Source organism: Diadema setosum, chromosome 21 (genome assembly GCF_964275005.1).
Source record: "Diadema setosum chromosome 21, eeDiaSeto1, whole genome shotgun sequence".
Classification (NCBI taxonomy): Eukaryota; Metazoa; Echinodermata; class Echinoidea; order Diadematoida; family Diadematidae; genus Diadema; species Diadema setosum.
In genome coordinates, this window is record NC_092705.1 from 13,861,819 (window position 1) to 13,874,384 (window position 12,566).

The 12,566-nt window shown below is 39.7% G+C and overlaps 1 protein-coding gene across 1 annotated transcript in view; it reads right to left on the minus strand.

The window, feature by feature from the left end:
* Window positions 1–5,212: 5,212 nt before the first annotated feature.
* LOC140244609 (probable E3 ubiquitin-protein ligase HERC4) overlaps window positions 5,213–12,566 on the minus strand; it is a 26,613-nt gene continuing 19,259 nt past the window's right edge. Inside the window, exons 10-13 of the mRNA XM_072324230.1 lie at window positions 9,922–10,080; window positions 8,823–8,994; window positions 8,546–8,648; window positions 5,213–7,266 (exon numbers count right to left, since the gene is read on the minus strand). Coding sequence (XP_072180331.1) covers window positions 7,022–7,266; window positions 8,546–8,648; window positions 8,823–8,994; window positions 9,922–10,080 — 679 coding nt within the window. The 3' untranslated portion in view covers window positions 5,213–7,021. The remainder of the gene's footprint in view (window positions 7,267–8,545; window positions 8,649–8,822; window positions 8,995–9,921; window positions 10,081–12,566) is intronic.

The following is a 12,566-nucleotide window of genomic DNA, read 5'->3' on the forward strand; positions in this document are numbered from 1 at the left end:
GAATGTAAACATGTATTCAATTCTATTTCGTATGGCGAAATTTACATGTGCATATGTCGAAAGGTTTTCTCCGGTCCCTTTAGATTCGACTTAAGCGAGGTTGACTGTGGTTTATGTTGACACAAACCCCTAATTCTGATACTGTTGTTGTTTTATGCATTACAGTCTGTCCCTCAAATACTGCAGCTACATCTTTGACTATACTACAACCACTGCGACATCCATGTCTACGAATCTGTTACGATTAATGAGAGAGTAATGTAATCATGCATACATGTAGCTCGCTTACAAAACCTGTTCTTTCCCCCAACTTATTACAGTCTTACTGCTATTTACACCGATTCATGAACAATAATGGACATTATTACCTATACGAGGTACTTTTGCGAGGCAATTACAGTTGTTATTTTGCAGGGTCGGGAGTTCAGCGGGCGATATTAGAGCATATTACGAGCATCCGGGGTTTTACATATACAGTGGGCTCTCGTTATAACGAAATCCTCGGGACCGGCAGTTATTCTTTCGTCATATCGGAATTTTGTTATAGCCGAACAAATAAACGATAGAAATACATAGAGTGGGTGACATTGCAGCCCATTTTTTTACTACGTTATAACCAGAATTTTGTTATAACCGCGTGTTCGTTATAACGGGAGTGCACTGTAAAACAGGGAGGTGGGAAGAGAGATTCCACTCCTTCTCTTCCCACCTCATGTAAACATTCCGATCGACCACGAAGAGAAAACATTCAAGGACGTCGCTGCGCGTCGATTACACGCACCGCAGAAGAACGCCGATAAATCAACTCATACAAGGTCGACCACTTCCACTAGTTCCAGCAGCACGACGAGTCAAACAATGAATAACTGCACAGTGACCAACAGTTATTACAACTCTCCAAATTGAAACAGAAGCAAAAATAAAGTGTAAAAGCGTTCAGATGTTTGAAGTTCGCCTGTTACAACTACATTATGTATCTTTGAAGTTGGAGTTGAATGATATACATTGATGAACAATTTTCAATTATTCGACATGTTGGTGATGATCTACAGGTAGTCAAATGTGGCTTGATCTATATCATAGTGTATAGCTGTATTCACATATTTTCTTAATTTACCTAGGGGATAGGTAATAATTATGATATTGACTGGCCTTGAGGGAGATACCAGATAAATATTGCCCGCACTGAAAGAATATTGCCCTCGTCTTCGACTCGGGCAATATTCTTTCAGTTTGGGCAATATTTCTGGTATCTCCCTCGAGGCCAGTCAATATTATATAAATGTTTCCCGCAGCATTCCTTCGCCACTGTGATTCCTACTCTTAGCTGTGACCAGGTCCTAGTACGACATGCGGAAGTGGTCCAGGCGAAAACTATCTCAAAAAATACTGTACTGTATATCCTTCATACAACCAGGTAGCGAGGATAGAAACTGTTCAGCTTAGATACATGTTTAAAATAAACCATCAATTCCGTCATTTGGAGTGTGTGAAACGTTGTACATTACACTTTCCGTGATATCAATTTTTAATATGTGAAAAGAACGTGTGACGACGACCTCCAGCGAACATCCCATCAGCTGATCTAAGTTGGTCAGGAATCTATGATACTGTAAGCAAGTGACTTACCTTAGATTTTTCTCGACGTTAAACTGATATACTGTACACAGCAAAGCCAGGAAAGAAGTACCTTAGACTCTTATGAATAAATCCAAAATGTACTGTTTTACTCTACGTGTCATGAACTCTGGCAGCAGCAGCAGCAGCAGAGAGGGGAATCCCCGCTCCGCCATTGTATATTAGTCTTAAAATACAGGCATGCATCTTGGACGATTAAAATGACAGAAAATTAAAAAAATAACAATCTTGTATATTACATCATATACAACTGACTTGCTGATCGATTTTATGAAAGATCATAAAGTTTTTTTGAGTCTTTAAAGGACAAGTCCACCTTCATAATGGATTGAGTGAATGCAACAATATCAGTAGTCCACATCAGTGAAGGTTTGGGGAAAATCGGACAATCTTTTCAAAAGTTATGGTATTTTTTAAGTATCTGCGCAGTCACTGCTGGATGACTACTACAGTGTAAGATGTCATATGCGTACAACGATATAAAGAAAATAAAAAGAGAATTTCACAAAACTTCACTTTTTGAATAAAGTGCACATTTCTTCGACTTGTTACCGACATAATATGTTAAGGATAATATTATTCCCCCTGCCTTGTGAAAGAGAGAAGTCAAGTGTTCTTTTGATATGCGGGAAAAGTGACAATATGTTTAAGTTTCTTTATTCTTTCTTTATATCGTTGTACACACGTGACATCACAAGCTATAGTAGTCTTCTCATCCAGCCTTGAGTGAGCAGAAACTTTAAAGATTCATAACTTTTGAACGGACTGTCCGATATTCTTCAAACTCTCACTGATGTGTTCTACTAATGTTGCTGCATTCACTCAACCTACATGTCTACGAAGGTGAACTTGTTCTTTAAAATGTTTTGAATGCAAGTGAATGCACAGGAAAGGCTGTCATGATGTAGGCCTATGAACTACTAAAACTTGGCTACTGAAAATTTAAGACTATGACACATGTCCAATGTGTTTTCTCCACATTATTGTGAAATCGCTTCCATTCAGTGTGCGGCACCGCGGCAGCTGTGGCAATAATGTATCAGTATACAGACAGGAGCAGAGTGCCATCTATTTTTAGCCGGCTATCACACCTACCCACAGATCATTAAAATCCCGTTATGTACACTGTATTGACATACAGCCAAAATGAAATACATGTATGGCTAAGTGTACGTCGGATGCTATAAAATATCACGATCAACATGCTTAAGAAAACCGTGGACTTGGGTCCATGAGAAAATACACCTGTGTTCGTATACAAAATATCGATCGTTTGTAGGCCTATACATTGCCACTAAAAATTTCATGCGCTTGTGATTTTGTCTTTCTTTCTACAATACAGTGAATTTTGGAAATTTAGCTTTTGACTGTGGCGAGGTAAGGCAAACCAAATGTCCTATGAAGGTGATAAACTGAGTTTATTGCCGATAAGATATGTGTCGACCGATAAACTTGGTTTATTGCTGAAAAAAACTTAGTTTATTATTCGATAAACTATAAGTTTTTTCGAGAGAAAATCTAAGTTTTACGATCGAAATACTAAGTTTATCGATAAACTCTGTTTAGCAAACGAAAAACTAAGTTTTTCAATACACCTAACTCTGTTTATCGAGTGAAAACTATATTCATCAGTAAGAAAAGTAACTTTATCGCCTTTGTGGGATATTTGACTTGCCATATACGGGCGTGTTATTAGAGCAGTCCTATAGGCGCACTGTGCTGGGGGAGGGGAGGGAACGAAGAAGGATTGTCGTTAGTAGAATGGTTCCTTTAAACCATCAAGGAAGAACAGTTAAAAAAAAAGGGAATACGTGACACATCGTTATTAACAAGGTACTAACCGGGAATTTTTAGCCACTACGCTTCATCAGCGTTGGATGTTCGATAAACCCAGTCTTATAGCGGTATATCAGTCAATCAAATGCAGCTGGGACGAGTACACAATTAAAGCTTTATGAGGGCGTATGAATTTCCATGATTCATTTTGATAAAAATGTGGAGTGTCACGTAGGTCTTCCATGCAAAGTGGCTGTCGCAGTGCAGTCACATCGACGGGGTTGAACCTGCGAGTTCGGAATAAGAACAACAGAGGCAATGATATCGTGATACCTCATGCAAACGTTACACGACGCGCATGCGCACCACACACACACACATGACACACACACACAAACACACACACACACATCCACTCACGCTCACATACCAAAACGAATATACACACCAGCGATTAATGTAGCCTACACATAATGGCATAGACACCAGACACAGTGTCAGCATACCCTCAGTATACGTCTAAGGTGTGTTTATGTAAATGTATATGTAGGCCCTATGTGTGTATATTATGCGTGTATGTATGTATATCTGTATAATGGTGCGTGGTTTCTTATACACTATCACAGACTACATGCACGTCATAATATGTAATATAATTATCATCATCACAAGTGATATACATAAAAAGTGGAAAAACAAGAGAAACTAAGATATGGAGACCTATTACTAACCTAACCAACCCGAAACAAGCACCCTGGACAAATCCCTACACTTAAGTCGCTGTCGTACAGGAAGAGAGAGAGGGAGGGTGTGTGTGTGTGTGTGTGCGTGTGTGTGTGTGAGAGAGAGAAAAAAAAAACTTATTACGTGGTGTGAAGATAAAAGGCAAAAAGAGATAGAAGACTAAAACAAGAGGTATTATAAATGGATGGTTGAAGCCGCTCAACAGTGATTGCTTGGTTTTAGCAGAAAATAAAGTTTAATTTCCCAGTTCTTTGCAAGCATTAAAGGATCAGCACAATTTTACAGTTTCATAATGTTAATATACATAATATTAATTTTCATGATGAGATTCAGATATATTCTTGTAAATGTTCACGATTTTTTTCTTCAAATCATTCTTAAAAGAACTTAAACTTGGGGACGCCTTTAAACTATCACAGAGATTATTTCACTATTTAGGTCCAGCAAATGTGAATATAGATTGTGTAAAAATGGTCCTAGTTAAAGGCAGATGAAATTCATCAGAGTGACTAGTCGGGTATTTATGGGATGAGCGGTTTCTCGCAAACATGCAGGTGAAAACGGACGGCAATTTTGGAAGACTGCCACCTGCGGAAGTTCCCAGGCGGGCTTGAAGAACTTGCTCAAGCAAGTGATGCTGCCCTGAACTAGCCTTTTGTCAAGCCCTCTCGCTGTTGGGCTCTCTTCACCATACAGCGAGAGGGCCTTGGCAAAAGGCTAGCCCTGAACTGGAGCCGCAGCCTGGATATAGACCTATGAGGTTACATCCCCCTACACCGCCCCACCCCGTTGTATTTCATCATACGACAGAAGAAGAGCAGAGCTGCTCATTAAATCTGTCTGTTCGCTACAAAGAAATATAAACAAAATGTTCTGATGATTTCTGAAAAGCCAAGTGGCATCTCTTTCTGGTCCTGTGTATAAGATACATTACTAAAGATATTGGAAATAGAGGGAAATACGAGAAGAGGAACAACGATTTCACATAATTATGTATATTATCAAAAGCAAAGCAACAGCAAATATTGTCTGGACATACACTATTTCAGCTCACTATGGTGCACTTTTCCGTTTATAGATATATTTACATCGGCAAGAGTTAAAGATTGTTGATTTTTCGGTATTCAGCCAGAGACACTGTTTGGTACCAATTTTAAAGTTGTTTTATTTTAACAAAGTAGCATTCTAGGTGATAGAGCTTCACAAATGTAGGTACAGATTCTCTGTTTCGTAAAACGCATGTACTTAGAGCAGTATCTTCAGTATTAGTGTATTGAGCTAAACTTCGTTCACACCTAGCCTGCATTATTACATTCTGATATAAACCAATTTCCATTGCTATACTAAAAACTGACTGACGCTATTCAAAATATATGGGAAAATTGAAAATCTCAGTAATCTTTCTCGAAACGAAGTTAGAATGGCGTTTAGGTCGTTTTCAAGTCATTTGCTGCAAATTCTGAAATGTCCATCATATCCACTACCACATTCAAATCAGAAATAAGTTCAACACATGAAGGAGAAAGGAAAAATGATCGAGACAATTCTGCGAGCTAAAATAGGTTAATACAGAAATCTGTCAATTCTTAATAAACTCGACAATATCCAAAGGATTTTCAACGCAACTCTACACTGATAGAGCAGGAGGATGCATTGTTTATACACAATGTATTAACAAATATATGACATTGGAGTATTTTGGAAAATTTCTCTTAAGGCCCCCCCCCCCCTTCTCTGTTATAGTAAGTTGTATGTATTACGGGTGTGAGCGTACTTGCAGAAAGAATGTGAAAAAAAAATCCGAACCAAAGTCAAAAGTGGATTAAACTGAACATTTCAATGCATTTAAAAAGCGAACAAAAAGATCTGAAATGTGGGTTTTGAGTAGAGTAAAAAATCTAAGAATAAGATTAAACTTCGAACTCTCCAATCCCTAATACCCCATGGTGTATATCATCATGCATTTACATAATTATACATATGTATCATCATTATCAGCATCCTCATTACCATGATTACCGTCATAACTGATAAACTGCATAAACGCTCTTGAAGAAAGTTGGCATACCCTCTTCAATTGACGTAGTTGTGACTTCGTATGACGTAACAAAATCTAATTCGCAATCAGCGACTGCAGTGCTGACAACAGAATAATGTTGTCATGTTATAATGTTGTTTCAGATAAACCTTAATACAATGAACATTAAGTGCAGTTGCCTTTAGATCCTTGCCTTCAGATACACGTGCTTGCTTCTTATTTCTGAAATTGTTTTATGGCAAGTGTCGTCACGAGTTTAATTGTCTCCTGAAATCTCCTAGTACTGAGTATCTTATTTCAGCCACGGAACTCGGTATAACCTCATTATTGTCAGCATATGAATAGACTAAAAACAGCCTCACTGGATCTACATTTGTGCATAATACTATATAGAACAGACTAATACGACACATTTATCATTTAACCCAATTTAAATCCTGTGCACAAATGAAAAGGAAAGGGTTAAATCTTTCATTCAATTGATTTCAAACGTAAGTCGGCCTTCAATAACAGTGTCATCTATTTGAATATCCTGCAGATTTGAACTCTTTCCACGAATTGGCTTGGAGAAATGATGAATACTTTGCAGCAGATTCATTCCAATCAGACAGATATCGGACCACTGAAATGATCTCCCCGGCTTGATCATTGTATCACTGAGTCTAGAAGGTGTCATAGTTCCTTGAACTACTGTGAATTACTGAACCGTTCGTGAAATTGCCTCACTTGAAAATGTTTTTCGCTTCTTTTCATATCATTGTGAGCTACAGCACATCAACACTCAAGTAATTCTGTCACGTTCTCATCAAGTCTGCTTTGAGAATGTCACTGAGGCATTTCGCGGTGGAAGGTGGAGCACATCTCGATTGCTTTTAGAAGACGAGACCTTGTGTCAGCCTCTGACTCATACTCCGGAAGATCCATGGAGATGTAACCTGGACAAGTCATGACCTCTGGGCATACTCTTTCCGGTGGGTCCCCGTGTCGCTCTTGAGCGTTCATCCACTTGATGGTGAATTTCAGCGACTCGAAGCCGCCAACTGGTACGTGGTCGGATCCCGTCAGGAATTCTACAAGAGGAACAAACGTAGAAGAGGACTTTCAAACATGATCCTTACATCCTAGACCGGCAAGATGTCTACCAACAATGACCCTCTTCCCTAATGGGTTCCCGGTGACGCAGTGGTAACAACAGTGGCAAGATTTTCCGGGTAAGAAGCAGTGATCACAAGGAAAAGAAATTCCGGGAAATAAAACCATATCATCATAACTGTTACGACTATTACTATTATTTCATTTATCTTTTATCTATCTTTATCATAATGTGGCGCTGGAAATCGAAATAGAGATACCCACGAGTCATACAGCAAAAGAGTTACAATAAATGTAGACACGAAGTGAACAATGTCCACGATTTCGACATCAACTTAAATACTCCTATGAGCTATACGTTCTTCGATCTAGACACTAGGCAACTAGGGTTCATGAGCTCGACACTACGCAAAAAAAAAGCCCGCCCCCCCCCCAAAAAAAATAAAAAAATAAAAAAATAAAAATAAAAATAATAACTTCGACGTTATATCACAGGGCTTCATGTATGTAATATCGCGCTCATGGACCTTTTTTTTTTTTTTTTTTTTTTTTTGCCTACTGTCTACCTCGTGGGCCTGCTTCACTTGAGCTGGTCGTATTTTTTACTTGGTGTCTAGCTCATGGACTGTATGACTCGTGGATGTAAGATTCATAACCCATTTTTCCATATCTAGCTCGTGGGCCGTATGACTTATGGGTGTCAAGTTCGTGAGATGACCCCAAAATAGAGAGTATACGTTGTCGGTTTGATGATGTTATACTCCAATATAATTCAGTGTCCGCGTGATTTCTTGTCTCCCTGTCTCTGTCCTCGATTGTAGAGCTAAACAATGAACAAATCCGATAAGTTTATTATTCGGCTGGAGCTGCTAGAAAGAAGTATTTCTATCTGCTTCATTTTTTGTTTATCTGGAAAATCAATACAAAGGTTGTGGATTGAAAATCAAAGACTTTTTACTTCGTATGTAATTAAACAATCGGATAATTATGTTACAGACCCCAATTTACTAATTCACAGATTGCCCATGATATTTTAATTTCATTTCATTTCATTTCATTTATTTTCCACATCCTGATAATTATGGCTAATACTCTAACATTGAGTAATCAGAGCTTATTTACGTCAATAAAAGGCAGTTTGTCAATCAGTTGCAATAATTCATGGACGTTCCAAAGCAATGCAGAAGCACATCCACCACTGATCCGACTAGAAAGTCAGTCAGGACGGACAAGTGAAGGTCAAGGATCAATGCTTACTCAAGTACCGCCGTTTGTCATCTTCGTCAAGCTGATGGAAGACATTCCAGAATCTTCTGATCACTGGATGTTGCGGGTGATAGGGAAGCTCGTATCGGGTGCTCTGCATGGCATTGAACAGGTGGGTGAGTACTGAGAACGTTAAACACCAGCAATCACATTGATTAATTAATCAATCAATGGATTAATCAATTGATCAAGCATGATCGTGAAACATTTTTTGTTTATATAGGCCTTTGTTAAATGCGAATGCTGAGAAAATTCTTCATCGTCTTACATTTTCCAGTGATTCCCAATCTAATCTTTCCCCAAGAATGACGTCACAGAATTCCTCTGGCTGGAATATCGAAAGTATCGGCGGTCTTTCGATCATGTTGAACCCTTGGCAGAAAGCTTCGAATTGATCCACGGCGAGGTAGGACATGGCCTTTTGCTGGATATACTCCTCTCTTTCAGAATATAAGATTTAAAAAAATGATGAACTCCACAATAAACAAAAATGCTTTGAAATTCTCTTTTATATATATATATATATATATATGTGAGTGTGTTTATGCGTATGTGTGTCTGTATGTGTGTTTGTGCTCTTGCAAACATAAGATGTTAACACTTTAGCTTTAACTTGAACTACACTATAATCTTTTCAGGAGTAGCCATTAACAAAATGATACATTACAGTCCCAAATGGGTAATTAAACAAAAATGGCGCGTTTTGATTTCATGTCAGTAGACATTGGTTCGTTTTATTTTGTTTTATATCGGTTTGTAGCTTTATTCATTATTCGCCGCCTCGTGCATTTTCTGAGGGTCTCATATCGTACAAGCTTTGCTTCTTAGTGGGGCCCTCCATTTCCATCCCCATCCACAGTTAACTGGTATTATATGCATATGTATATATTAACAAAATACAATTGTGTTTTCTTCTTCTGTGTCTCATTTTCATATGTACTTTGTCAAATCACATTTCGCAATTATTACAAATATCATCTGCATATAATTATATTGTATATAATTTCTCTGTTTATTTGATGGAAATGAAAATAAAATTGAATCTTCAATCTTGAATCTTGAAGCATGTCGTAAGCAAATCATAGGAATGTCGATGCATCATCAGTGGACGCCCACTCACTGGAGAGTTTTGAAGAATATCAACTTTCATTGTTAATTCACCTTATACCACCTTGTATCTATCGATCTTAACTTTTGGTAAATACTGTATGTTTATCGTCATCTATGACATTGGCCATTTTGTTGATAAGTGACATTTTGAGTGTCTCATGATCCAAAGGCTTTTTTTTGATCTACTTCCGCTATTACTCCTTCAAATAATGTGCAACCACAGCATAACCACAGTTAAACCATGGCAGCGTCCTTACAAGTTGTCAGGAGTTACAGGGATGACGTCACCACCGGGCTTGATACCCGCGAAGCTGAGCGCCGTGGCCTCTAGGACATCGGCCGAGTACTCCCGGAGCTCACAGAGATTTTTCAGAAGGCGTGCATCCAACCCGGAGAAGTCCTCGAAACACAGCGATCTTCGAGATGACGTCAGAGCGAGAGAAAAAAAAAAACCAAACAAATCAGACACTGCCCCAACACAGCCTTTAACATGATTTTGAATCCAACTTTTTTTTAAAGTATAAAGTACTGTGATATATATCATCCTGTAATATGAATTACTTCGTGTCAAGTGCTGAAAGAGTCCTCTCCCTGCCTTGAAGAGCAGACAAAAAGGCAGTGCTGCAAGTGATACTAAGTGGTGTTGCTATGTGACAAGGAGGTGTTTGCAAACGATTTGCAAATTATCATCAAAATGCTTGAATTGAATTGAACCGAATAGAATGGATAAAGCAAAGTGTTCAAGGGGTTCAAGGGTTCAAGGGTCAGTAATATGACCCAGCCTCCTACTGATGATTAACACCAGTGGTCAGAGGAGAAAGACCGTCCGTGCGTGACCTGTAGGTCACATCCTGCTAGAGGTGATACTGCTGCACTGCATGTCCCTAAAATGAGCATGTCGGCAACTGAACACGGCGGATCTAGAGGAGCGTATTACACACCTCGAAAAAAAAAAGCCCGATATGAAAGTACCCGAGAAATAGCCTTACTCGAGTGGCGCCGGTGGGGTCTATTAGCCATTGAAAAGATCCATGGACAAGTCAGCTAACAGCACTATGGTTAAAGCCCCTAATTCAGTCGAGGGGGAGAGATATCGTTATGACTCTACCGGTTCAAAGCCCTCGGGAAGGCCGGCGGACGATGGATATTGATCAACTCCGAGACGAACTACCGAAAACCAAAAGCGAAAAGAGAATCAGTCCTGTCATGCCGTAGAGCCACCAAGATCGGCACACTGAATGTCAGGACCATCAGGATAGGAGACAAGAGAGAGGAACTGGGCCATCTATTTGAGGAGAGCGGCCTACAGATTCTTGCAATACAAGAGCATAGGATTCTGCATGAAGAGCCCACAAGGAAAACCAGGATTGGAGTAAGGAGTCATTTGATCACAACATCAGCAGTGAGGAATTCAGCACAAGCTGTAGTAGGAGGGGTAGGGTTTGTGATAAGCATGGAAGCTAACAAACTGGTAAGGGAGGTCACTCCAGTGTCCCACAGAATTCTGAAGGCAACATTCAATGGAAACCCAAGACTCACTGTTAGCTGTATACAGCCCAACAGAAGGGGACAGCATCGAGCATGCTGAGGAGTTCTGTTAGTACTGGGAGATTTCAATGCTCACCTTAGTAAGGAGAACAAGGAGGACACTTCGTGGTACTACCACAACATACCAACAGAAATGGCGGACTGCTGAGGGATACATTGCTAGAGACCAACCTGGAGGTAACCAACCTAAGATAAAGGAAGAAATCAGGGAAGATGTGGACCTACCTGTCTGATATGCATCTTTCCAAGTCCCAGATTGACTTCATTCTTGTAAGGAAGAAATGGAGGAACAGTGTAATGAATACCGAAGCATATGACTACTGAAGCATATCACTTGGAAGCGACCATAGACTTGTCATTGCTGAGGTCAGATTAAGTCTGAGAAAAGTAGTCAAAGCCCAGCCCAAAAGAGTAGAGTATGACTGGGAAGCCTTCAAGGAAGACACTGAACTCCAGAAGCAATACAGCGTGGAAGTGAACAGATTCAGTGCATTGTGCAAGGAAAATGACACTATGGAAAGTTTGACAGACAAGGTGTCACAAAGATATGGAAATTAATGTCTCGGCCATAGCAGCAGCAGAAGCTAACAAGACCATGGCACCAACAGAGAAAAAGAAGTGGAGGGAAAACAAATCAGTGGACCCTAGAGTTAGTGAAGCCAGGAAACTTCTCAGAACAGCCAAAGATCAATATCATAATGATCCAACAGGGAACCACAGGGTACAAGGGATAGACGAGAGAACTGGTGAGCTCAATGCCGCCTCCACCAAGGTCAAAGAGGAGCTGCTGACAGAAAAGATCAGGAGAGTAGAGAATGCAGCCGACAGATGTACGAGTAAAGAAAGCTGGAGGTTGATAAATGAGATCGCAGGAAGAAAGGGTGGGTGCATAAATCAAATCCATGGAATAAGCCCTGAGGACAGAAAGAGGAAATGGCTAGCCCACTTTAAGGTTCTGATGGGGCAGCCACCACTTCTTACACGGAACATTGGAGAGGTCAAGCAAATCTTTGATGACTTGGAAATATCAGAAGAGCCTTTTACATTAAAGGAACTCCAGATAGCAAAGGAAAACATCACAGAAGGCAAGGCATATGGAAAAGACGGCATCTCCCCAGAGGTGATGAAGAGATGCGACTTCAATAAAATTATTCTAGGGTTTTGTAATGAGGCTCTAAATGAAATGGTTGCCCCCGAACATTGGGGTATAAGTAACATTATACCACTTCCAAAGAAAGGTGACCTCACTGGTATCAATAATTACAGAGGTATTTCACTGACATCTGTTGTGGCAAAGACCTTAAACAGAATGATACTCAATCGTATCCAGCCAGAAGTGGATACGAAGCTCCGG